Source organism: Eulemur rufifrons, chromosome 2, assembly GCF_041146395.1.
Source record: "Eulemur rufifrons isolate Redbay chromosome 2, OSU_ERuf_1, whole genome shotgun sequence".
NCBI lineage: Eukaryota > Metazoa > Chordata > Mammalia > Primates > Lemuridae > Eulemur > Eulemur rufifrons.
In genome coordinates, this window is record NC_090984.1 from 123291286 (window position 1) to 123317000 (window position 25715).

The 25715-nt window shown below is 47.5% G+C and overlaps 1 protein-coding gene across 5 annotated transcripts in view; it reads left to right on the forward strand.

Moving 5' to 3' along the window:
• Positions 1–1610, forward strand: part of PPP2R5C (protein phosphatase 2 regulatory subunit B'gamma) — a 139615-nt gene extending 138005 nt beyond the window's left edge. For all 5 annotated transcript variants that reach the window (XM_069489809.1, XM_069489818.1, XM_069489829.1 and 2 more), the window contains one exon: positions 1408–1610. In XM_069489809.1, the coding sequence (XP_069345910.1) occupies positions 1408–1539 (132 nt within the window). In that variant the 3' untranslated portion in view covers positions 1540–1610. The remainder of the gene's footprint in view (positions 1–1407) is intronic.
• The last annotated feature ends 24105 nt before the right edge of the window (positions 1611–25715 follow it).

A 25715-nucleotide genomic window follows, 5' to 3' on the forward strand; every position in this document is an offset into this window, starting at 1 on the left:
CAGAATTTCCCCTCTGAGTTTCTCGTGGGTTAAAAGCAGACATGCTTTCCGTGCTAATGAACGCTTACAAGTACTGTGACCGGTGACCGTCCCTAGGGACCTGTGACCTTTACTGTCTCCGAATGTGGGTGGCTCTCCTAAAGCCATCTTACACTGGTTTTCAGGAGAAAAAAATCAAAAAGTCCTGCATTTACCATGAGTGAATGTTAATATTCAAATAACATTTCTAGAAATAATCCTAAAATGATGTCACACAAAATTCTTTTTAAACCTTGACATTATTGATGTTTTCATAGATATATTTACCAAGAACACTGCTAAGAAATACTTAGCTCTGCAAAACTTTTCATTTATGACTTCTGCAGGTCCTTGAATTTTTCATCAAAGCAAAGGAAAATGTATTTTACATACTGTACTGAAATCAGGCATCTGGAAACTACGAGAAGTTGTTACACTTAATGATTGACTTAAGACAAATTTTCTCTGGTAGATGTACCACAAAAGTAACTTTCTTTTAACACTGGCTTCTTTTTGATGGAGACACTGAATGGAAAGGAAGACTTGATTCTGGTTAAGGAAATTTTATTCAAAAAGTTTCTAACTAATTGGCAATCTTCTGGTATATACAGTCTTCTGGATGATTTAAATAGTGTGTTTTCTTTGAAACTACTGGTGTTAATGCAATGGGTCTAGTTTAAAACTGAATTATTTTACTACTGTTCATGGAAGTGGATGCTTTCGGTACGTCACCTCCCCATACCACATGTCCCTTTTATTGCGGACACGATTGTCTAAATTCTCCTGCAGAAATGGTGCTCACTTAATTTTTTTTTTTTTTTTTTTTTTTTTTTTTTGAGTGAAACCAAATTTTCCAAAACTTCAGGAAGACAATGGATTGGAGAAAGAAGTATCTTTTTTTTTTTTTTTTAATTTGATACAAGTTTTAGATCTCTTACTGGTTTTAAATCCAGTCTAAGTGTTTTTCTTCCATTCTTTTTCTTTACCTCCAAAGGAAATGTCTACTTTCTGAAATGTATCTGTAATAGATAAGGCCATAAAATGGCTTGGGTAACATTTTATGAAATAGGGTACTTATGAGATTTACTAGCAGTGAATTCTGCAAAATAGAGGTACTGAGTACTCCGTACAAACACCACACAGTTTAGAAGACCAAAATGCCGATATTATACACACAGTCCTTCACACTAATTGATGGTCTTTAATAGACAGATATTTTTGGTGGATTACCATGACAGGAAACATGCGCTTTCCTGCTGGCCAGTGAAGCATTAGCCTGCGGGTGCTGCCCGTGTGCCTCATAGTTATGCTTTGACTGCTAACGTAGAAGCGAGCTCGCTTTTCAGATCGCTCAGTCTGTAGCCAACTCCGTTGCCTTTTTAATTCCAGGCACAGAAAGATCCGAAGAAGGACCGTCCTCTTGCACGCCGCAAGTCCGAGCTGCCTCAGGATCCCCACACCAAGAAAGCCTTGGAAGCTCACTGCAGGGCCGACGAGCTGGTCTCCCCGGACGGACGCTAGCCTCCGGAGCGCCGCCGGCCGCCCGCCACTTCCTCTCTGGATTCTGTAGAAAACACACACTTTTTGTGCCATACCAGTCAGTTACACTCAAAGTCAAAGCTTTCTTCGACCCCGTTGTAGGCAATAACGTACGTCCGCCTCAGCTCGAGATTAGGAGTTCAAACAATGGTGACTTCTCAGACCCCGCTGGCAGAGCCGTGGGTTGATGACGGTGTCCTCACAGTGTCGTCACCACCCAGCGTAGTCCTAAATAAGACTGTTGCACAAAATCAGAGCTATAGGAAAGCACCCTGCTCCTCATCTTCATGTTCTACCCAAATGGAATTTGTGGTCCTTTAAAATGGGTGGTTCTATGATAATATCAATGTTTTTCAAATCAAAGGAACACTTTAAAAAATATTACCTATTTTTTAAGACTTTACAACCTTTGAAATTGTTTCCACGTGATTGTTACGCCAGCAGGTTTTGTTTGTTTATTTTTTAATCTCACTGAAATGGCTCTTTCCTTTCATGTTCTAACACACGTACTGGGAAAACTGACATGACAATCCTCGGCCGCTGGTACCTTTTAAGGTGTTTCTTTGAGTAATGACATGGGTGCCATGTCTCCTCCTGCGTGTACCTAAAGCCATATTTGCCGAGACTGTGGCACAGGACCGGGTTTCCAGGAGTAAGCTCATAGAACAAACTCATTTTAAACGAGCTTTCTCTGTCTACCTTAACTGAAATTGGAATTTAAAAATTATGTGTTCATATTTTTATTTGGGGATTTTTTTCATCTATTTATACATTGTTACCCTGCAATAAGACTTTCGAATTAATGTAATTACAGTCTCTAAGAATTCCACATTCTATAGAAAGTTAGAATGAGATCATTTGGAGCCAAGGCAATTCTTGCCCTAATGCAGACCGCAGCTGCCTTTGGGCCTAAAGTAACAAAAATGACATTGTACGTGCCGGGCACTGCCACTGCATTCACTTATCGCTGCCGTGTGGTTAGCTTAGAGGAAGCACCGGTGAGGGTGACGGGAAGTGAATCTCTTTCTGTTGAAAAGAGCACACGTTATCAGCACCTCAGAAGGAAACTACAGTGTCTGAGTTTTCATCGGTCTTCAAATGCTGCTATATATTCACAGACTTCCTTGCATGTACTGAGCTTTTGTTTTAGATGGAATAGCACGAGGAGAAAAATCTTTAAACTTAGTGCTTTGTCTGTTCTTTATTTCTCTCAGGGTGGCCAGTATTTTGACTTATTTATCCTGCTTGAAAGTTACTTGAGATGTGTACTGCTATTCTAAACCAGTGATTCTAGTTTCTTTTGTCTCTGGCATAAGATTATATAACTTAATGTTAAGCGTCTTAATGCATAAAGACAAAATGTGGCTTCTTTTAGGATCTGTTTTTTAATCAAGGTCTCGGGTATCCATTAAAAGATTGTGAAACGCAGACATTGTCCCTTGTGCAGCTGTGGTGCCTGCTGCCCACTGGTGTCATTTAAGTCCTTTGACAATGTTGATTTCCTTGTGTCTTGGAGGAAAATCTGGGGGGAGGGGTTTCTTGTGTTAAGAACAAGGCCAGTCCTCAGTCACAGGTCGCCCCAGCAGAAGTGGACGAGTCCACTTTGTGAGAAGAACACTTCCTGAGAAACTTGACAAGTATCCATTTTACCATTATGAAATCTATAATTTAAAAAAAGTTTAGATGCCTTCTCCTCTTGAGGGAAAAAGGGTGCTTTTTATTGTATAAAGCAGCGTCTTATGTATTTTGATATATACCATTGTTTGAACTTCCGTCTTTAGCTGATAGATTCTCAGATATCCTTGGTTTTGGATGTTCAGTATGTTTGAGAGAGAGGTTTCTGGGAAGCCTCTCTTTTTGCCCTCGGGAAGAAGCAAAATATCAATGTTTGGGTGATTGTGTAAAGCTCAATGTATAAGAACATCTTTTTGTCTAGGTTTTATTTCTGCTCTTTATTGAAGACAAACACTCACCAAAAAGGAAAAAAAAAAAGTTTTGAGAGAAACATTTTCTTTGGCAAGAGTATTACTTAATATTTTGGCCTATTAAAGTTTCCCTAGTTAGTACTCGGATTCCCTGTGCTAATTGTTCAACTTATGTATTATATAGATACACTGTTTATTCTGTACCGAACTGATTTCAAAAGTACTACATTGAAAATAAACTGGTGACTGTTTTTCTTCATAAAGTTCTGCGTTTGGCATCTTTACTCTTTCCAAAATGTATCTGTACATCAGAAATGTCACAATTCCGAGTGTCTTTTTAGTGTGGCTTTAGTATGGCTTCCTTTTAATATTGTACATACATTGTATCTTTGTTTTATGGTAATAAGTAATAAAAATGTAGACTTCATATTTTGTACAAAATGTCCTATGTACAGAATAAAAAAGTTCATAGAAACAGCAAAAATAGGTAAGTGGCACAATTATTTTTCTTTAGAAAATATCTGTAACTTTATGCTTTAGTGAAATGTTAAGTACCTACATATTTTTTAACATTTTGTAATTCAAAACTTTTTGTTTTGACATTGTTTATGAAGAGAAACTTCATACACTTGCCATTTAATATGCTCTTTTATCTAATTTAAAAAAAAATCTCTACAAAATGGTGTATTATATGGACTAAATAAAGAACGTGTGGATTTTATTGCTCATCATGAAACTAAATTTAGCCGTAGAGTTGGGCGAGCTGGTTCCAACCTTCTCAGGTCGCTGTTAGAGGACAGAGGCAGGCGTCCCTCGTCCGGCCACCCTGAGTGCCCGTGTGCGTCAGCTGCTACTCACGATTCTCAAAGCTAATTCTGTAAGCTAATTTTTTACTTTAATGGAAAAATGCAGAAGGGACTTTTTATAGACCACCTCTCATTTTTTGTTTTTCTGAGTAAGCACTTGTGAGTCAGAATACAATTTATAGAAATTGAATTATCTGAGCCCTAATTATGTTTTAAAAAATTCTTGAGGAATTAACATCTTGAAAATAGAGAATTGCTGAGAATATGAATTTGGGATCCTAGTTAATCCACCTCCTTAATGGAGAGATCATATCCTCACTGGTGCTGTCGCTGAAAAGTCCATGAGAATGCGACTAGAATAAAGTTTTGTGTCCTCACATCAGTGTTATACACCTCACCCTTGCACAGCTGCGCTTGATCACCAGTCCAGCAGGTGTGCGTGGGTGAGCGCTGTGGGTGGTCTCAGACTCCACTCCAAAACACGCAGAAGCCACTTGCGGGAGCTCCAGGCAGAGGGCAGGGGGCCTCCTGGGGTGTCTCAGCCTAAGTATCTGGGAACTTTGGATATGTTAAAGAACCACAGCTACTCAAATCGCCATTTCCTCCGACTAGACCTCTGCATTCCTTGTCTCCCACGTTGAAACTGGTGAGGCTGTAATGTCTAGTGACTTCCTACAGTACGAGAATTCTTGAGAGAACTTACCAAATAGAAGCATGCTACGATTTGAATCCAGCTACGTGCTGCTCTTATTTCAGGATAGCAAGAGGCCTAAAAGCAAAACTAAACTGGCTCTGTCTCCTTCCGTGAGAACCGGCGTGTCTCTGTAGCAGGAATGATGACTAGAACCAATATTGCTCACCACTACCTTTAAGCCAGGGGCTGTTGGGGGTGTCTCGAGTCCCTGGGTTAATTAATTCTCACAACCCACCAAAATACTTGCTATGATTATCCTCATTCACAAATAAGGAAGCTGAGGCACACACAGGTTAAGTCACTTGCTCAAGGTCATACAAGTGCAGAGTGGAGCCAGGCTTCGACACAAGCAGTGTGGCCCGAGATCTAAGAACCTCACCACCAGATTATACGGCAGAAATGCCTTCTTGGCAGCAGCATCACGGACGCCCGTGAGCACAAGCCAGGAGCTGGGGAGCACCTGCTCACTGCCACTCGGGCTGTGGGAAGACCCCGGGTCACCATGAGCACGTGATGGGCCCAGGTCTGCTCTTCTCGACTGTTACCATGTGGAGACACACACAGAACCTCAGAAATCACAGTCCTCAGAAGCTTTTGTTTTTATGTAAATTTAGATTTTATAATACTTTTAACTTTTTAAAAAAACATGCCAAATTTCAGCACTTTGGAGACCACCAACACATTAGCCTCTGTTATTAAATTTATGTTGCTAATATGAACCTATAAAATTATCAAAATTCAGCTCTTATTTAATATATGTGGTTTTACATAAGATTTTCTTTGGGGAAAAAATGGGTTCCTGCTGGGAGTTAGCTACGCTCCCAGCAAAAAATCGGTCCTTTAGGCAGGAGTCACCACAAAGGATAAGGAAATAATAGAATATAGAAATAAAAACACACAGAGACAAAATTACAGTTTTATAAAGAATAGATTTATGAAAGGGGGGGCTTGGGAGTCCCCACAGCATTCCCATGAGCTGTGAGGCCCAGAGTAAAGTTTCACGTGGGCATATATAGGTACGGTGATTGGTTGCCAGGGGTAACAGATTTACATAATAACAGGTAGTTCGTTTTAGGTTAAAAACCTCCCCAAAAGCTTCTAGAGATCCCTTAATTAACTCTATCTACATGAGCAAACAGTTACAAAATCTACAGGGTTCTCTGCCGGAGCCCAAGGCCCAAGGGTGGTTGTGAGCCGAAGCTAACGGGGGAGGCAGGTGAATGGACTCTCGGAAACTGTTCACCACAGATTTCTAATTAGAGGGTGTTTAGGTGCTTATGAAAATGGGTCCTCAATCAAGGAGTGATCCTAGAGTGAGCGTGTGCGTGCCCAGGGGTTGCAGCCAGAGCAGGGTCGCCTCCTACACACGGTGGAGCCTCGTGCAAACACAACACGGGGCCACACAGAGCCCACGGCATCCAGGCCAACTCGGGGCTGCGTCCAGGGGCTGGTCTTGAGCCGAGAGCAAATGGTAATGCATCTAGTAAGTGTTACTATCAAGTACATCGTTTTAAGGCTGTCAACCAGCTGGGGCGTTTTTCACCCACTGCAGAAAAGAGCCAATGCGCCGCCGAGACAGCAGGGAGCAGCTGGGAGAGTTTAACAGTCATTCGGGGGCAGCGGAACATGGAGACGGGAGAAATTTCTCAAATCCGCCTCCCCCAGAAGCTGCAGGCTGGGGGTTTTAGAGGAATTTGACGATCAGGGGGCTAGGGAATTGGCATTGCTGATTGGTTGGGTCAGGGGTGAAATCACGGGGATGTGGACCCTGCGTTCCTCAGCGGGTCCCAGGGCGGATTGAGTCAGTCCCACGGCTCGGGTCACTGACGCGGTCTGCGGCAGCGGCCCATAGGGATGCAGGGTCTGGAAAACATCTTAAAAGGCAGCCTTAGGTTCCACAATAGAGGTGTTATCTGTAGAAGCGATTAAGGGACGTTACACACCTGTGACCAGACTCCTAAGCAGTGAGCGATTATGGGGAAGCAGGCCAGGGGCAGAGCTGGGTGGTGGTAACTATGGCTGTGCCTTGCAAAGCTTAGACCTCTAGCAAAGTGTTAACCCCTGGGTTTCAGTTGATTTTACAGGGATGGTTTCAAGGCCACCTTTTTTCCGATGTCAGAGTCCAGATGATTCTATAGTGAAATTTTTTGCTAGGAAACCTAGAGGGTCGTTCTTGCAGAATTGTTTCTTCATGGGTTGCAAAAGGACTGGAATAAAAAGCCTGCCACATAGAGTGAAATAATTATTAAAGCCCCACAGGGCAGAGCAGGTTATATGAGACCGGCGAGAAGGGCAGAGATGAGGAACGGTCACCAGGAGCCCACCTGGGCCTCCTGAGACTCAGCAGAAGGGACGCTGCAAAGGTCAGAAGTCCCCAGCCACCCTCAGGTTGAGGAGTTCCCCAGAAGGACTCAGGTGAGTAAAGCTGTTATACTCAGGGTTACAACTGATGACAGTGAAAGGACACGGATGAAAGCCTGGGGCAAGGTCATGGGAAGGGACGGGGCTGAGGCTCAGAGCTGCCAGGTGTCCTCTCCCGGCGAGACTGTGGCGCGGTGATGGCTTCTCCCACGCACGGAGCATTGCCACCCAGGGAAACTCACCCAAGCCTTGGTGTCCAGAGTTTTGGGGGTTAAGCACGAATACATGGCTGACATTAGTGTCCAGCCCCTCCAGAAGTCGAGCCATGTGGGGTGGCCCCAGGCCCCAGCACAAATCACACTGTTAGCATAGACTGTGCAGCGTGGCCTCAGGCCTCCTCTTCATGGAGGGCAGTCCGGGGGCTTAGCAGTGACCTCCGGGGCCTGGACGAAGGCCAGACCTCTCCTGAGACAGGTTAATCCTTACTGAACCGCTGTCCACGCCACACGAGGAGCTTCAGCCCGGACAGGCTCGTCCGCTCGGCTGAGGCCAGGTAAGGGGGGTGCAGGGGTGCCCTGCACAAGACCCCTGCACAACATGGCAGGGAGGAGGAAGAGGAGGAGGAGGAGGAAAGAGGAGGAAGAAGAGGAGGAGGAGGAAGAGGAGGAAGAGGAGAAGAAAGAAGAAGGAAGAAGAACAAGAAGAAGAAGAAAGAAGAGGAGGAAGAGGAGGAGGAAGAAGAGGAAGAAAGAAGAGGAGGAAGAGGAGGAGGAAGAAGAAGAAGAAGGAAGAGGAGGAGGAAGAAGAAGAAAGAAGAAGGAGGAGGAGCAGCCTCAGCAATACCAAAGGAGATGTGGATCGAGGGAAGGTTGTTAACAGCTTTACTGAGGACTAATTGATGTACGACAAAACCTGTGCATGCTTAACGCATACAATTTGAGGAGTTTAGCTGGGCACAGAGGCTCACACCTGGAATCCCAGCACTTTGGGAGGCCAAGGCAGGAGAATCGCTCAAGCCCAGGAGTTCAAGGGCAGCCTGGGCAACATAGCGAGACCCTCATCTCTATTTTTAAAATAAATAAATAAGAAAATTTTAATTGGATGAGTTTGGACATAGGCATTGTCTTAGTCCATTTTTCTGCCATAACAAATTCCCTAGACGGGGTAGCACATGAAAGACATTTATTTCTCACAGTCTGGAGTCTGGGAAGTTCAAGATCAAGGTGCCAGCAGATTTGGTGTCTGGTGAGGCCCCTTCCTGGTTAATAGATGGCACCTTCTCACTGACTAACTGCCTCATTCGGATGAGTCTGGAGTAAAATTATATCACTGGAAGCTGACAAATCATTAGATTAGGACAAGATTAGTAAGTGACTAAAAGTGGATCGTAGGGGGAGAAAGAGGGGGGAGGAAGGGAGTTATTAGCTCATTTCAGTTCCATTTACAGTCGAGAATCAACAAATAGTATCTAAGAAAGCAGAAGATGATGTTACTATATAAACATATTAGTATAAAAGTCACTACCAGATCAAAGACACAAACCTCTCTACCAAGAAAAGCAAAGAAGCAGTCAATAGAGTAAAAGGCATATTCTATATAAAACAGTAAATAAAATGTAAAGCAATGTGACAGAACTGAGACCAATTATAATGGTCATAAAACAAATGTAAGTAGGTTTAACTTACCTATTGAAAGAAAAAAAACATCTTCAGATTGGCCACGGAAGGAAAATCCAGTTCTATGCTGTGCACACAACATGCATAAAACAAAATGATCCAGTAAAAGGACAGGAAAAGATAAGCCAAGCAAAGAAACATTTTTTAAGAAGCAAAGGTTGCAATTTTTACATTAAGTAAGGTAAAATTCAGGCCAAAAATAATATATGAGAAAGAAGAGGCCATGTTATGATGTTTGCAATGAGGATATGGCAGTTACTAGTATCTGTGCACCAGCTTCCGTGAGGAAACGAAAGGGACATACACAGGTAGATGCTAGCAACAGGAGCCTTAACATCTCTCAGACCCGACACCAACTGAACAAAATATTCAGAAACAAAGTACAAGATCTAAATGAAATAATAAGGTAGATCCTGAAGACACATATTAAACTCTAAACCCTAAAATATATAATACTTAGCTTAGTCTTTTCAAGTTTGCCTGCAGCATTTATGAAAACTGATTATATACTAGGTCACAAAAATCCAAAATTTCAAAAACAGAATAATACAACAGCACTCTGACTACAATGCAACAAAACTGTAAATTAAGAGCAAAAAAAAACTTCTTAAGGTCCTTCCACTTGGATGATTATTATTACTATTATTATTTTTTTTTTTTTTTAGAAACAGGGTCTTACTCTGTGGCCCAGGCTGGAGTGCAGTAGTGCAAACATAGCTCACTGCAGCCTCAGCCTCCCGCGTCGCTGGGATTACAGGTGTGAGCCACTGTGCCCGGCCCCAACATTGTTTTACTAATTCATCCGTGGGAACAAGGCCAGGTGGTGTTCAGGAAGGGGGCAGGTGTATGAAAGTCAGAGCACCGGGAGGGGCTGGCCTTAAACAGGAGCAACAGCAGATGACCCATTTTAACAGAAAGGAAAATTTTTTTATTTTTGTCTTTTTACCTTTATATTTGTCCTCTATTTTTTTTCCTTTTTATTTCAGCATATTACGGGGGTACAAATGTTTAGGTTATGTATATTGCCCTTGCCCCACCCGAGTCAGAGCTTCAAGCGTGTCCATCCCCAGACAGTGCGCACCACACCCATTAGGTGTGAATATACCCATCCCCTCCTCCCCCTCCCACCCGCCCGACACCCGATGAATGTTGTTACTATATGTTCACTTAAGTGTTGATCAGTTAAAACCAATCTGATGGGCCGGGCGCGGTGGCTCACTCTTATAATCAATCCTAGCACTCTGGGAGGCCGAGGTGGGCGGATTGTTTGAGCTAAGGACTTCAAGACCAGCCTGAGCAAGAGCGAGACCCCGTCTCTACTAAAAATAGAAAGAAATTATATGGACAGCTAAAAATATATATAGAAAAAATTAGCCGGGCATGGTGGCATGCACCTGTAGTTTCAGCTACTTAGGAGGCTGAGGGAGGAGGATCACCTGAGCCCAGGAGTTCAAGGCTCCAATGAACTATGATCATGCCACTGGGTGACAAAGTGAGACCCTGTCTCTAACTTTTAAAAAAAGTCCCCTATGCTGGGGGGGGTCCGCATCCGTGTGGCTTTCTAGCTTTGCAGCTTGCCCTCAGAATGCAGGTTCTAGGGAGACAGACTGGAGGTACGATTCCAGCTCCACCTGCATCTCAGCGCTGCCACATGTGAAGGCGAGATAATGATTCCTACCTTGTAGGAGTTTGGGAGGATCAAAGAAAGGATCATGTAAAGCAGGCAGAGGAAGCTCAGCAGATGCCATCCCCTGTAGTTATTATAATTGTCCTATCCCCATTTCACATTGAGAAAACAAAGGCTTTGAGAGGGAAAGGGATTCATCCACTGAAAATTAGCAGCCCTGATGGGACAAGAAGGAAATTCCAATCACAGTGGGGAGGATGGGAGAAAAAAGCATTTTATTTTATTGTTGACAGCTATGCAGATTCGGATGACACTTTGGAAGGGCAACTGGGTAGTGTTTAAAATGTTAAATATTCAAAATATTCAAAATGTCATATCTTTTGACTCTGCAATTCTGTTTCTAGGAATTTTTAGCCACCAGCAACATTTGCACAAGGGAATGGCAGCTATACGCTCAAGACTGCTCACTATAGCATCATTCGCCATATTGAAAAAGAGAAAGCATGGAGAAATTATTAAATAAATAAAAGTGCATCTTGAGAACTGCAGGACTCTCAGAACATAACAACTCCGTCCAAACCGCCGCACTAAGCGATGACCCAACTAGCACGGCTTCTAGCAGCAGCAGGACTTAGTATGACCACAGCCCCCCAATAAAATACCTGCCAGAGAAAGCTCAGTGATGCTGGGAGAATTTACTATTTGTTTTAGCCAACACCTGATGACAGGCCCCTGCCTTCCCTTAAAGTGTTTACTAAAAAGGGCTTACAAATATGAATCCTTCCCCTGTCCCACTGAGATGTGTGTATGCATCTCCTACAACTCAGGAGTGTCTTTCCCAAGGATCGGAATGCCATCTCTTTGAAATGTAATCATCAGGAAGGGAAAACTCCTCCATTCTCTGTGGGCGGACAGAATCCTAACTTCCACAGTTGCAAGCCAGCAGGCACAGCCAGCCTGATCACAACAATGACCAACCCTTTTTAACTTTTCACTTGAGCCCCTGCTCTTCCCTGGAAACCCCTCTCTCCCCAGTGTGCCCGCTGTGTCAGTTTCCTCCTTCCCTCCCTCTCATGCATCCGTTCCTTTCCATTGTCATAATCTTTCGCTCTCCCGGTTTTAACCACTTATAAGTGCTTCCCAACTGGGATATTGCTAAATTTGAATCAGAGGTGGAAGCATCTTAAAAATGGAGTCAACTTCTACTTTACAAATGGGCAAACTGAGGCCCAGAAAAGCTCCTGCACATGTTTAGAATTCCACATCCAGCCTTTGCTCAGGCTGTTCCCTGTCTGGTCTCTGCCTGCCCAACTCCCTCCTGCCCTTGCACCCCTCACACTCCCTGCCAGCAAGGTCTCCATGCTGCAGCCAGAGGGATCTTCAAAAAACATCCGTGTGATCCCTGCATGACCTTGTCTAGCAGCCCTTGAAGAATCAAAATGCTGGCCCAGCTACCTTCTCTACTCTCCTGTGACAGGCCCAACCTTACCCATGAGCCTTCCAACATGCTCTTCTGCCTCTTGCCCTGACCTAGCTATTGGCTGCTTATCCCAGAGTCTCAGATCTCTCTGGTGCCAGATCTGAGGTATTCACGACTTCTCTCTCATCTCCAATCCCAGTCTTCCTGGCTAGACTGTGGGTTCTGTGGGAACAATGCACAGGCCTGTCTTGTTCACTACCGTCTCCAGTGTCTGCCACTGTGCTCACCCCTCACTCAAAGGCTCAACCCATGTTTGATGTGTGAACCAAAACTTTAACCACCCCCAGCCAACTGAATGGACACCCTCTTGGCCAAGGGGACCCCCCTCCCCAAAAAAAACACCTTAAAGCTGAGTTGCTGGCCATGAGGCCATGAGAAGGGAGGTCAGACATGTCTAGTTATGCCCTGTCCCTTTTGCAGTTATTCTTTGTAATGAAATATATAAACTTATTAACAACCCTAAGGCCATATAAGACAAAGGTTAAACCACACCTGCAGGTCATCAATTTACTTAACAGATCACTTGAGTCTGGGTATATCTCTGATGGCTTGTCTCTGATTCACACTTCCTTAACTTAAAACATTCCAAGCCTTTAGACAAAGCTTCATTTCTTTAACCAATTACAAATCAAAGACTCTTTAAACCCACGTATAACCTATAAGCCACTACTTCAAGATGTCCTGCCTTCTCGGGTCAAACAAATGTATAACTTCCATGTATTGATTTATGATTCTATGGTTAATTCCTGTCTCCCTGAAATGTATAAAACCAAACTGTAACCCAACCACAGTGGGACCACTTGCTCAAGGCCTCTTGGGCATGGCTCTCCAGGCCACAGTAGCACATACTTAGCTCAGAATAAGCCTCTTTATTTCACAGAGGTTAGGTTCTTCTTCACTGACACATGGAAGACTGAATGAAAAAATGTTCAAGCAGAGAGATCATGATCCCAGTAGGGAGGCGTGCAATCAAAAGTTGTATGCAAATAATAGCAAGTATTCCTGTAAAGGCAGATTGAGGTGTCTGCAGCCGGTAACCGAAAGAAATAGGATATTCGCTTCTGTCTAATAAGCGCCTTTGGACATCTGCCCCAGGCCCTGTACTGACAAAGAGCACAAAGACCAACCAAGCAGGGTTCCCCAGCCCTGTGATGGTACTCAGCATTTAAGTCTGATGAGTCACGCACCGCACCCCCAAATCCAGAGAAGCACCCACACAGCCTACACACTGCATGTAATTTGAAGTGGCGGGGTGCGGGGGTGGGGTGTTGACCACAGCCCCCAGAAGCCAAGCCATGGGCCGCAGCTTAAGTATCCCTAGTACATCTGGAACGATAAAAATGAAATCAGTGCCTGGAGTGCAAGCCAGGCCGTGGCAGAAATGAGAAAGAAGCCGGGAGGTTCAGAGGCGGTTGCGAGGACAGGGCCTTAGAGGCAGGGAGGGGACGACGGTGGAAGGCCCTGCAGGCAACAGAGAGCCGGCAACAAACTTTCAGGGAGACCAAATCCCTAACTTCAAGGCCGGCTCAGAAAGATGACGCAAGCGACGCGCGCAGCTGCGCCAACAAGGGACTGCCCCGCCTGTGCCCGCTGCATTGTGGGGTCTAGAGGTACCTGACGGACGCCCAGTATCGCGAGAGAGCGAGATTCACGCCGAGCACAGAGACGAGGGCAGGGAGGGCCTGACACAGCATCCCTCCTCGGAGCAAGCGTCCCGCCCCCTGGCCGGCATGGGCCAATCAAAATGCGCCTCCTTCCGGGCCACTGGGATTGGTCCGAGGGCGCACATGATCTGAGAGGATTGCAGAGCACGTGACAGAACAGACCTGGGTCTCGTGATCAAGCGTGTGTTGTCGCAGAGCGGGGGTTTTAAATGAGGCGGAGAGACTGAGATTAAGCCCGGGATTCGGGACTGCAGCGAAACGGTGCGGCGAAGCTGGCGGGCTTCCTGCTGGACGGGACACGGGCGAGGCGGTTGCGTCACTTGCCAAGTAAAAGAGCCCGACCAGTACGTCTCGGTGTTCCTATCGGAGTGACTTGGAGTTATTCGCTCTTAGAGCCCCAGGTCCCTTGCATGTGAAATGGACACAGTGTTGCCAGCAGAACAAGGTTGCCCCGAGGCTCACGTGAGGCAGGGTGCCTGCAGTGCGCTGCCCAGTGCGAAGCGGGCGTTGGCCTCGCGGGACGGAGCGGCCCGGGCGGTGGGCACCCGCTCCATCTGCTCGGAAAGCTGGCCGTGGGGCGGGTTGGCAAGGGGAGCAGAGCCCCCGCCCCGCCAAGTGGGTATGTGGCGGGCCTGTACTCACTAGGTGTGGCCCACTTGCCTTCTGTCATCCTTGCAACAGAAGCGAGGGGACAAGGTGTCCGCGAGGCCTGTAGGTGAGGAGAGGCTTGGCTGAGCCCGCACAGCCTGGAGTGGGAGAACCAGGGCTGCACCCTGCTCGACCTACAGACCCTCCGCCCGGTGGCTCTTGCAGCTTGAGGAGCGGGAGTGGGCAAGCCAACTGGGAGCACCCACCCCTTTCATGCCCAGGGGACTCACCCAAGCCCTCACGACACCCCTTCCCCACTGCTTCCCGCCCAAGACAACGGGTGACCCTGGAGGATGGAGCCTGCGCTTGCCAGGCTCCCCTCTTCACAGCGTCAGAGCTACCTGGCTTCTTAATCCCTTTATGCTAGGGACAAGAGGGCCTTAGGCTAGAACCAGGAAAAGCTGCCAAGCAGAGGGGGAAACCTGAAGGCAGAACTGGAAGGAAGAGGAGGAGGAAATGGGCAAAGGCCTAAAGAGAAACAACCCTCACCTCTACGCTTAGTTCATTTAATTCAACAAATACCTATCGGACACCAACTGGGTGCCAGGCACTTTTCTAGGCACTGGGCATCTAGCATTAAACAAAAGAGGCAAAAATCCCTGCCCTCGGCCGGGCGCAGTGGCTCACGCCTGTAATCCTAGCACTCTGGGAGGCCGAGGAGGGAGGATGGCTCGAGGTCAGGAGTTCGAGACCAGCCTGAGCAAGAGTGAGACTCGTCTCTACTAAACATAGAAAGAAATTATCTGGACAGCTAAAATTATATATATAGAAAAAAATTAGCCCAGCATGGTGGCGCATGCCTGTAGTCCCAGCTACTTGGGAGGCTTAGGGAGAAGGATTTCTTAAGCCCAGGAGTTTGAGGTTGCTGTGAGCTAGGCTGATGCCCTGGCACTCTAGTCCAGGCAACAGAGCGAGACTCTGTCTCAAAAAATAAATAAATAAATAAATAAATCCCTGCCCTCATAAAACTTAGCTTCTAGTGTGTAGAGACAATAAACAAGATTTTTAAAAATCCATACTATGTTGAAGTAAATATGTGCTACAGGGAAGAACTAAAGCTGGGAAGAGGGGTAGGAATCATAGGAGGAGAGAAATTTACATAAGGGGGTAAGGAAGGCTTTACTGAGAAGGTGAGTTTGAAGTGAGGGAAGAGCATTGCAGACCAGGGCACAGCATATGCAAGGGCCTTGGGGCGGGAGCTGTTGATCATGCGCTGGAGTGAGTGTGGGTTTTCGCTGTAGGCAATGGCCAGAGAGGTCACAGGTGGCCACTAAAAGGACTCTGAGTGATGTAAAGCCACTGCAGGATTCTAAGGACTGCATTGTAACAGGCACACTCTGCTGCTCTGTTGAGACTGAACTCACACAGGCCAAGGCAAGAGCTGGGAGGCCAGTTAGGGGGATGTGGAGATAGCTCATTTCAGAGATAAGAGTGGCTCGGACCACAGTGGCTATTCTGAAGGTAGGATGGGATGGATATCAGGTCCAGATCACCAGCCACAGAACCACTGTGCCGCAAACCTAACTCTCTTCCTCTTCATAAAGGCACTTCCACTTCATTTCCACTTCAATCTTCCGTTCCACAGAGTGACAGAAACTCAATCTCAGTCATCCAGGATCCCACCCTTCAGTTCTGGGGGTTGCGGTGGCCAGTTGTGGTGGGTGGGGGTGGCACTGGTCCCCCCTGACCCCGTCCATCTGCACCGGCATCTGCAGAGGCCACCTCACTCCAGTCTGGTCCACGTAGGGCTTGTCCCACTCCCCAGCCCGCTTTGGAGCTGAGGAAACATGCAGCTGCTCTGAACCTGCCAGGTGGCTCAGGCCTCCTGCCCAGACAGTGCCTGGTAGCCGCCCCTCCATTCCCTGTGAGCTGGATACCCCGACCCCCACCCAGGACAAGAAGGCACTATGCCCTTTGCCCCCCAAACCCCAAACTGCGAGGTCTGTCTTCCTGCGCACTGTTCCCAGCTCAGCTCTCTGAGCTCCTGAGGCTGCCATGCAAGGTTGTGCAGGTGCTTAGGTGGCCAGTGGTGCAAAGTTGCCACGCTGTGTGTCCTGGCTTGGGGCTGTGGACAAAGGAGTGGACAGGCGCCTTTTCCTAATTTCCATAAAGGCAACTGCTGAGCCACCGTGGGCTTTGTGTGCTCACAAATTACAAGATCTTGTAACTCAGAATCACCTCTGAAAGGTCAAAGCGAAGATTTGACTCTTATTCTTCTATGTCATGTAACAATCCTTCCTAAATGGAACAGGCTAGCTGCCTGAATGAGCAGAGGTTTTAGAGGGGAAAGCACGCTGGTAAATAAATAAAATGTCATCCTCTTTATTTGCTGGGAAGTCCCTCTGAAAGGGAAGGAGTGCTGTACCCTACCACGGCACCCATCACTGGGCCCCAAGAGGCTCACCAGTGACAGTTTAGAGGTTTCAGGGGGGCCACTCCTGTCCCCAGTCCTGAAGGGGAGCTGTATTTCCGTCACCAGACCAGTGTCTGGAAACCTGGTCCTTCAGGTCTCAACAGGCCTGTGGTCTTCTGGGAGCATAATTAGGAAGCTGGAACTATCCGCCCAGAGATGTGATTATCACAGCCCGGGAGGCCACTTCAGAGCCCCTTTCCCTGAGTCTGGAAGCTGCCCGCCAACCCTGTCAGGACCAGGACGTCCGATCCTCAAGGTGAGTGGCCTGCTGACAGATGTGCCATTAGAACATCCCCCCACTTCGCTTTTTTTTTTTTAATAGGCGTCATTTTTTAGAACAGTTCTAGATTTACAGAAAAATTGAGTACCGTAGTCCCAGATACCATGCCCCCACAGTTTCTTTTATTCTTAACATCTTACATTCATATGATATATTTGCTACAATTAATGAAATAATATTGATACATTATTAACTAGAGTCCATAGTTTCTTCAGATTTTCTTAGCTTCTCCTTTTTCTGTTCCAGGATCCCATGCAGGACACCAGATCACATTTGGTGTCCACCTCACTGTTTAATTGCGAAGGTGCAGTATTGAGAGAGGAGGTTAAAGAAGCACATATTTGCTCAGTTTTTCCTTAGCTGTGTGTCTCTGAGTAAATGCTAGGGATGGCGGCAGCTGTGGGCGGCTGGATGTTGGCGTCTGCCTGACAGTGACAGCTGAGTGGGTGCTGGGTCCTTGCATAAGGTGGGACACTGGGGAGGGGCTTCACCTCCATCGTGTCTCTTCTCAGAACTGCCCCTCGGGTTGGGGGGATGGGGAGTTACTGATTAATGGGGAGAGAACTTCTGTTTGGGATGAAGAAAACATCTGGACATGGATGGTGGTGATGGTTGCACGACTTTACAAATGTACTGAATGCCACTGAATTATACACTTAAAATGGTGAATTTTTGTGTAATTATTTGTGTAAATTACAATTTTTTAAAGCTGAAGACATAAAGATGCAATCTAAACAAGACTTCTGCTTTTTGCTTTTCAATAAAAGACACCTGTATCTATTTTTAAAAACAAAACAAGGCCGGGCGCGGTGGCTCACGCCTGTAATCCTAGCACTCTGGGAGGCCGAGGCGGGTGGGTCACTTGAGGTCAGGAGTTCGAGACCAGCCTCAGCAAGAGCAAGACTCTGTCTCTACTAAAAATAGAAAGAAATTATCTGGCCACCTAAAAATATATATAGAAAAAATTAGCCACGCATGGTGTGGTGCATGCCTGTAGTCCCAGCTACTCAGGAGGCTGAGGCAGGAGGATCGCTTGAGCCCAGGAGTTTGAGGTTGCTGTGAGCTAGGCTGACGCCACGGCACTCACTCTAGCCTGGGCAACAGAGCAAGACTCTGTCTCAAAAAAAAAAAACAAAAAAAACCTGCCACTTGGAGGCCTTACATTTTTCGAGTAAGGTTCATCCTCAGATCCATCAGGGATCAGTGCCTACGGGGCTACAGCACCATCACCATTACTCTTACTAATAAAAATAAGGTTAACAAGAAACCTGGGGCCAAGTGTGGTGGCTCATGCCTGTAATCCCACCATTTTGGAAGGCCAAGGTGAGAGAATGGCTTGAGGCTAGGAATTAGAGACCAGCCTGGGCAACATAGCTAGACCCCCATTGCTACAAAAAAAAATTAGCTGGGCATGGTGGTGTGCACCTGTACTTGGGAGGCTGAGGCAGAAGGATCACTTTAGCCCAGGAGTTAGAAGTTGCAGTGAGCTGTGATCACACCAGTGCACTGCAGCCTGGGCAACAGAGCAAGACCCCATCTCATTTATTCCTCACCCAGCCCCAGGGGCAGGTACACTCATTAGCCTCATGTGAAAAAGGGGAATGTGGCATAGAGAGGTTAAGAGACTTGCAGAAGATCACACAGCTGGTAGCGGCAGCACCAGGATCCCTCCAGAACCAGGGTACTCTCTCACCACCCACTGCAGTGCCAACAAAGCACCCCAAACTCCTCCAAAGCCATCTTTTTTTTTTTTTTTGAGACAGAGTCTCACTCTGTTGCCCAGGCTAGAGTGAGTGCCGTGGCGTCAGCCTAGCTCACAGCAACCTCAAACTCCTGGGCTTAAGCGATCCTCCTGTCTCAGCCTCCCGAGTAGCTGGGACTACAGGCATGCGCCACCATGCCCGGCTAATTTTTTCTATATATATTTTTAGCTGTCCATATAATTTCTTTCTATTTTTAGTAGAGATGGGGTCTCGCTCTTGCTCAGGCTGGTCTCGAACTCCTGAGCTCAAACGATCCGCCCACCTCGGCCTCCCAGAGTGCTAGGATTACAGGCGTGAGCCACCGCGCCCGGCCTCCACTTTCTATTTTGAGAAAACGATTCACATTTCCCAGACTGTCCTATAGCTCAGGTTCTGCTGGAAATTAGATTTGGCCAATTAAACGCACCCACACAAGCCTGGGAAGGTGATCTTTCCAGAGATGAGGAGGACAAGTAGGCTCTGGCAGACGTGTGCATTGCCAGTGGTTGGACCCATGTCCCACTGCCTGATCACCTGCTGTGTGGTGTGGCTGACTGGACAGGAGCAGCAGTGGGGCCTTAAAGCACAGGTCCAGGGGCAGCCCCCGATCCCTGCCCATCTAGTCCTTCCAGTAGTTTTATAAGCACATAATTCCCTATGTTAAATCCCTTTCTACTAGAAATACCTAGAGTGGCTCATTTCCTGCCCTGAATGCTGAATGACCCAACAAGCCTTTTTTATATAAGGCCAAAGTCTTTTGTTTCAAAATGAGTCCACTGATCCAAATACCACATAATCCTTCACACAAAACGTGTTCACCCATGCTATATCATGTATAATTTTCAGCCTTGGTTTCTTTAAAGTGAAGTGAGAACTAAAGGACACTTCAGGAACAACCTGTGTGAAGAATCCTTCTAAATGTTTATGATTCCCCCAGTATCTTTAGTTGTCTGACTCAAATGTAATTAAACAGCATGTTTTAGTGACCTGCCTTTATCCAGTCTCTCCAAAGCTCTCAACTCAGTTTTCATGAAAACAACTCTTTTTATATTTCATTGATTCACAGGAAATTGAATTAAATTACATAATTACAACTGGCAAAAACTGGAAATAAACACAGTGGTTTGGTTTTGTTTTTGTTTTGTTTTTTTTTTTTTGAGACAGAGTCTCACTCTTTTGCCCAGGGGAGAGTGCTGTGGCGTCAGCCTCGCTCACAGCAATCTCAAATTCCAGGGCTCAAGCAATCCTCCTGCCTCAGCCTCCCAAGTAGCTGGGACTACAGGCATGTGCCACCATGCCCAGCTAATTTTTTTCCATATATATAATTTTAGCTGTCCAGATCATTTCTTTCTATTTTTAGTAGAGACAGGGTCTTGCTCTTGCTCAGAGCTGGTCTCGAACTCCTGACCTCGAGCAATCCTCCCGCCTCAGCCTCCCAGAGTGCTAGGATTACAGGCGTGAGCCACCATGCCCGGCCTATATTTCTAACATTGTATTGTTGAAATGTTTGAACATACAGTAGAGTCGAAAAAAAAAATTTTTTTTTTTTTTTTGAGACAGGATCTTGCTCCGTCTGCTGGGCTAGAGTGCAGTGGCATCATCACAGCTCACTGCAGCCTCAAACTCCTGGGCTCAGGCAATCCTCCTGCCTCAGCCTCTTGAGTAGCTGAGACTACAGGCGCACCACCATGATGCCTGGCTAATTTTTCTATTTTTAGTAGAGACGGGGTCTTGTTCTTGCTCAGGCTGCTCTCAAACTCCTGACCTCAAGCGATCCTCCCCCCTTGGCCTCCCAGAGCGCTGGGATTACAGGCGTGAGCCACCGCGCCTGGCCTGGAGTTGAAACAGTTCAACCCACAATGAGCAGCCTCCCGAATCCCCAGATATCCCATCAAGTGACTCCTCATGAGGATGCACCAAGAGCCTTGCATCTGTGTTGCCTCTTCTCAAAGTCTTGAGGAAATGAAGAAATGTACTGTGGCCCCACCCTAACTATGGATGGGGACACACTACAAAGGCCGGGGAGGAATTGGGCAGGTTTAGTGTGTGTGCAGCTTGAGGGGTGCTGAGTGCACATTTGTGACATCGGAGAAGTGAGATAAGGCAGTTCCTTTACAAACAGGCTTTGATGTGTTTGTTCACTTAGTCACTGAGCAATACACTTTTTAAAAGTTCTGTTCATTTAGAATCACCCTGTGATTCCCCCGGTGGACACAGAAGTACTCTATATGGATGTACTCTATAGAGTACACAGAAGTACTCTATATGGATGCCCAGATAGTGATCCCACACCCACAACAAGCACGGTGCAGTTCTAAGCACAGGTGTACGCTAAGATTTGGTGGCTACCCAGAGAAAGACCTCACCCTCATGGGACTACATGCTGGTTGTGGGACACTGACCATCAACAAGAAGCACAAGTATGTGTCACGCAGAGAAATGTGCTCTCAAGAAAAATAAAGCCAGGCAGGGGAGAGCAATGGGGGCGTCACTTTGGAGAAGGGATCCAACAGGCCCTCTCTTCTAAAGGGTAAGCTCAGGAGAGGTCTGCAAGGAGAGGAGGAGTGAGCCACTTAAGGTCCCGGAGGAAACACATTCTATTATGGAAAGACGGAAAGACCCCCAGTTGGGGCATGTCTGGTGGGATGTGGTCAGCAGCAACGAGGAGGTCAGCAGGGCCAGTGGGGAGAGAGAGAGGGGAGGGGTTTGGAGGGAGAGCCAAGGGCCAGATCACGCAGGGCTTCAGAGGACAAGCCAGGGACGTTTTCCCTCCAGGAGAGATGAGCAACCTTGGGAGCATTTGGGCACAGAACCGATGACTCTGGTCTATGTTTCCAAAGGCTGGTCCCTCTGTTGTACAGAGAACCGCCTGTGGGGATCTCTTGCAGCACCAGAGAGGTCTGAGACAGGGCAGCAGTAGTGCAGGTGGGGAGAGGTTGGATTTTGGAAATATTCTGATATTTCCATCAGACAGAAACAGGAAGGAATGAAAGGCATCGAGGGTAGCAAGGGCTTTGGCCTGAGCATCAGGGTGAGTGGTGGTGATGCTGGCTGAGACAGGAAATCTGGGGAAAGAAGAGGCTGAGGGGACTCAGGAGTTCAATTCTGGGACACATAACAGGTGGGACAAACAGAAGACAAATAGCAAGATGGAAGACTTGCACCCATCCACATCCATAATCAACCCCCCAAAAAGTGGAGATTGTCAGATACGATTTCTTTTTTTTTTTTTTTTTTTTTTGTTGAGACAGAGTCTCACTTTGTTGCCCAGGCTAGAGTGAGTGCCGTGGCGTCAGCTTAGCTCACAGCAACCTCAGACTCCTCGGCTTAAGCGATCCTACTGCCTCAGCCTCCCGAGTAGCTGGGACTACAGGCATGCGCCACTATGCCCGGCTAATTTTTTCTATATAGATTTTTAGTTGTCCATATAATGTCTTTCCATTTTTAGTAGAGACGGGGTCTCGCTCAGGCTGGTCTCGAACTCCTGACCTTGAGCAATCCACCCGCCTCGGCCTCCCAGAGTGCTAGGATTACAGGCGTGAGCCACCGCGCCCGGCCTAGATACGATTTCTTAAAAAAAAAAGCAAGAGTGGAGAATATGCTGCTTTCAAGAAACCTGCTTTAAATATAAAGGTACAAATAGATTAAAGAATGAGGCAGGGCACAGTGGCTCATGCCTGTAAGCCTAGCACTGTAGGGGGCTGAGGCAGGAGGATCACTGGAGCTCAGGAGTTCAAGATCAGCCTGAGCAAGAGTGAGACCCCATCTCTACCAAAAATATAAAAAATTAACCAGGTGTGGTCCATCTATAGTCCCAGCTATGGGGGGCAGGGGGGTGCTGAGGCAGTAGGATCGCTTGAGCCCAGGAGTTTGAGGTTGCCGTGAGCTATGATGATGCCACTGCACTCTACCCAGGGTGACAGAGGGAGACTCTATCTTCAAAAAAAGGTAAAGAATGGAAAAAGATATACTATGATAACACTGATCAAAAGAGAGCTGGAGTAGCTATGTGAATGTCAAAGTAGATTTTAGAGCAAATAATGTCACCAGAAATAAGGAGAAACATTTCAAAATGATAAAGAGGTCAATTCAGGACAAGGACACAACAGTGATATATATTTGTGTAGTTAATATCAAAGCTTCAAAATAGAGCAAAAATGTATTGACTTGCAAGGAGAAAAAGATAAATCCACAATTATAATCAGAGATTTCAACACCCCTCTCTCAATAATTGATAGAACAAGTGCATAGAAAACTAGTAGGGATGTAGAAGACTTGAACAACATTTTCAACCAACTTGGCCTAAGTGACATTTTTAGGACACTCCACCCAACAGCAGAACACACCTTCTGGAGCTGGGCGTCAGCAGGGGACAGCTGTATTGAATAGGGGGAAGCCTGAGGAAGGAGTGTCCCTAGCAAGGGAGAAGGAGCTGCGGTGACAAGGACCGGGAGCGCAGGGCTGCCAAGAGCAGGTGAAGGGAGCGAATACGGAGGGAGGCAGTGCCCGCTGCGCCAACGCTGTACAGGCCAGGCAAGGGAGGACCGAGAACTGGTCACTGGATCTGGCCACGTGGAGGCCACTCGTGACCACCTTGACGAGAGCACCTGCCCTGGAACGTGGGGGTGGGAAAGCTGAGCCGTCGTTCGAGGCAGTGCCCGTGCACTCTCATTTTCCAGGAGTTTTGCTGGAAAGGGCAGCAGAGTGATGGAGCGGTGCCAGCAGTGGGTGTGGCAGGGTTTCCTTTTTTTTTTTTTTTTTTTTTTCCTTTTTAAAGAAGGGACCCGATTAGGGTAGGTCGGACTCGGGCGGAAAGAATTCAGGAGGGAGAGAGGACATTTGGGAGAAAGGAGAGAAATTCAGAGGTGATATCCTTGAGAGGCGCGGGTCCAGAGCACCCAGGGAGCAGCGGTCTCGGCGGGGGACTCAGTCTTTGGTCAGAGAAGGGCCACCAGAGCAGAGGGGCCGGGGCAGTACTGGGGGTCTCAGAGGGCCAGCGGCAGGCAGCCCCCTAATCCGGCGGTCAGGAGAGCCTGGTGCGAATCGTCTGTCCAGTTAGAGAGGAGCTTCGCTGACGTCTGCCCCAGGGGCAGTGGCCTTCTGGTCACTGTTACTACGTGCTCTGTGACCCTGGACAAGCGACCCAAGTGACGTTGGGACGGAGAGCCTGGCAGTGCCACCAGGGTGGCCGGCACGCAGACTGCTCCACCGTGGTCTTACCCTGCGCCACCAGAGGGCGCCAGAAGACTGTCCTGTGCGCGCGGGGCGCGTCCCCTCCCGCCGCGCCGACGCCACCAGGAGCCGATTTGGTTCCAGCCTCGCCTTGAGGCTCACTTGACAAGAAACCGGGACAGAAAAGGGGGTGGTGTCCTGGAACGCGCGTCCCGGGAAAGTGTCGTGCAGCCCCGCGAACCCCGGGAGGCTCCAGCCCAGCCCTGCAGCAGCCCTGGCAGTCGGAGGGTGTGGTCTGGACTGAGCACCGGGAAGGTCCAAACCCAAACCGCTCCCTGTGCTCCCGCCGCTGCTGCCACCGCTAGCACCGTTCTTGGAGGCAAGGCAGTGGCTTCACACCCATTGACCAAGCGCCCGCTTTGGTCCAGGCCTGTTGGCACTGAGAATGCCGAGAAGTTAGAACTTCCCGCTCCCAGAAGTGGGGGAGATCAACCTACGGAATGAATGAATGAGTCAGCGGGCCCAACGTGGGATTCCCAAGGAGACAAGGATGCAGAGCCCGAAGGTGACAGGCCGGCAGGGGCTCCACTAAGGGGCTTGGTGCTGCCCAAGGGTTGCGAGAGGGAGCTGGAGAGGAAGGATGGGGGCGACACTGAGCACCACCTTGGAGGGGCCACCATGTCCGGTATTTTAAAGAGAGAGGTGGGGAATGGACACAGTCTCATCCACGTAGACAGTTCATCACCACTTTCTGATAAAATACAAGTGCCCTACCAGCCACTGTCATCCCACATCAACTTAGAAAGAACTCTTTGTCCAGAACTCCCTGCCCACTGCCAAATGCAAGCAGATTACCACCGACAGGAGAACGCTGAGGGGCCCAAACAAGCCAGGGCATGGGAGAGGCCAGGTTTTTGGTGGAGGGCCCCACTCCACCCAGGGTCAGCTTGGGGTGTGATGGGGCCAGAGTCCTGTGCCAGGAGGCAGAAGGGGCACCTTGAAAGAAGCTCCCTTCACCCTTCAGCCCTGGGGCAGCCTAGCCAGCCTCTGGGATAATGCACTTAGAGTGTGCATCACCCTGTGTACAGCAAGCACCCAATCAATGTTAACCGTTCTTCTTATTATATTTTAAATACAACAAACATCTTTAGAGAACAGAAAAGCAAGCACATTTGGTCAACGTATGAATCCTTGTAGACTGACTGTTCAGGTTCCCCCAATTTCCATCCCCTTAGAAATAATGAACACTTTTAGTTCTGAGCCTATCATATGGGGCTGCAAATCTGGAACCTGCTATCTTGTTCCCTTGGCTTCAGGCCAGGTTGCAGATGTTTGAGCCCTTCAGATGCCTGAGTGGTTGTCTCCCAGGCTGGTGCTGACTCACGGTGCAGCCAGCAGGCAGTCTGCGTCTCCGCCAAGTCCCTGCGGGTTTCTGAGCCTCGGATGGTGCATGGCCTATTTAGAGTTCACTGACCTATACCTAATATATTTCCCTCTCAGTCCCTGTTCCTACCCCTAAGGGATATATGAAGGGAAACCCTTAGTGTAGTGTTTAGCATGAAGTGAACATTCAGTGTTAGCTGTTGGTGGTGTGTTGTTATTATTCATTACTATGATGATCATAGCACAAACTCATTGCAATTGTTTATTTTTTTTCCCGGGAAGATCAT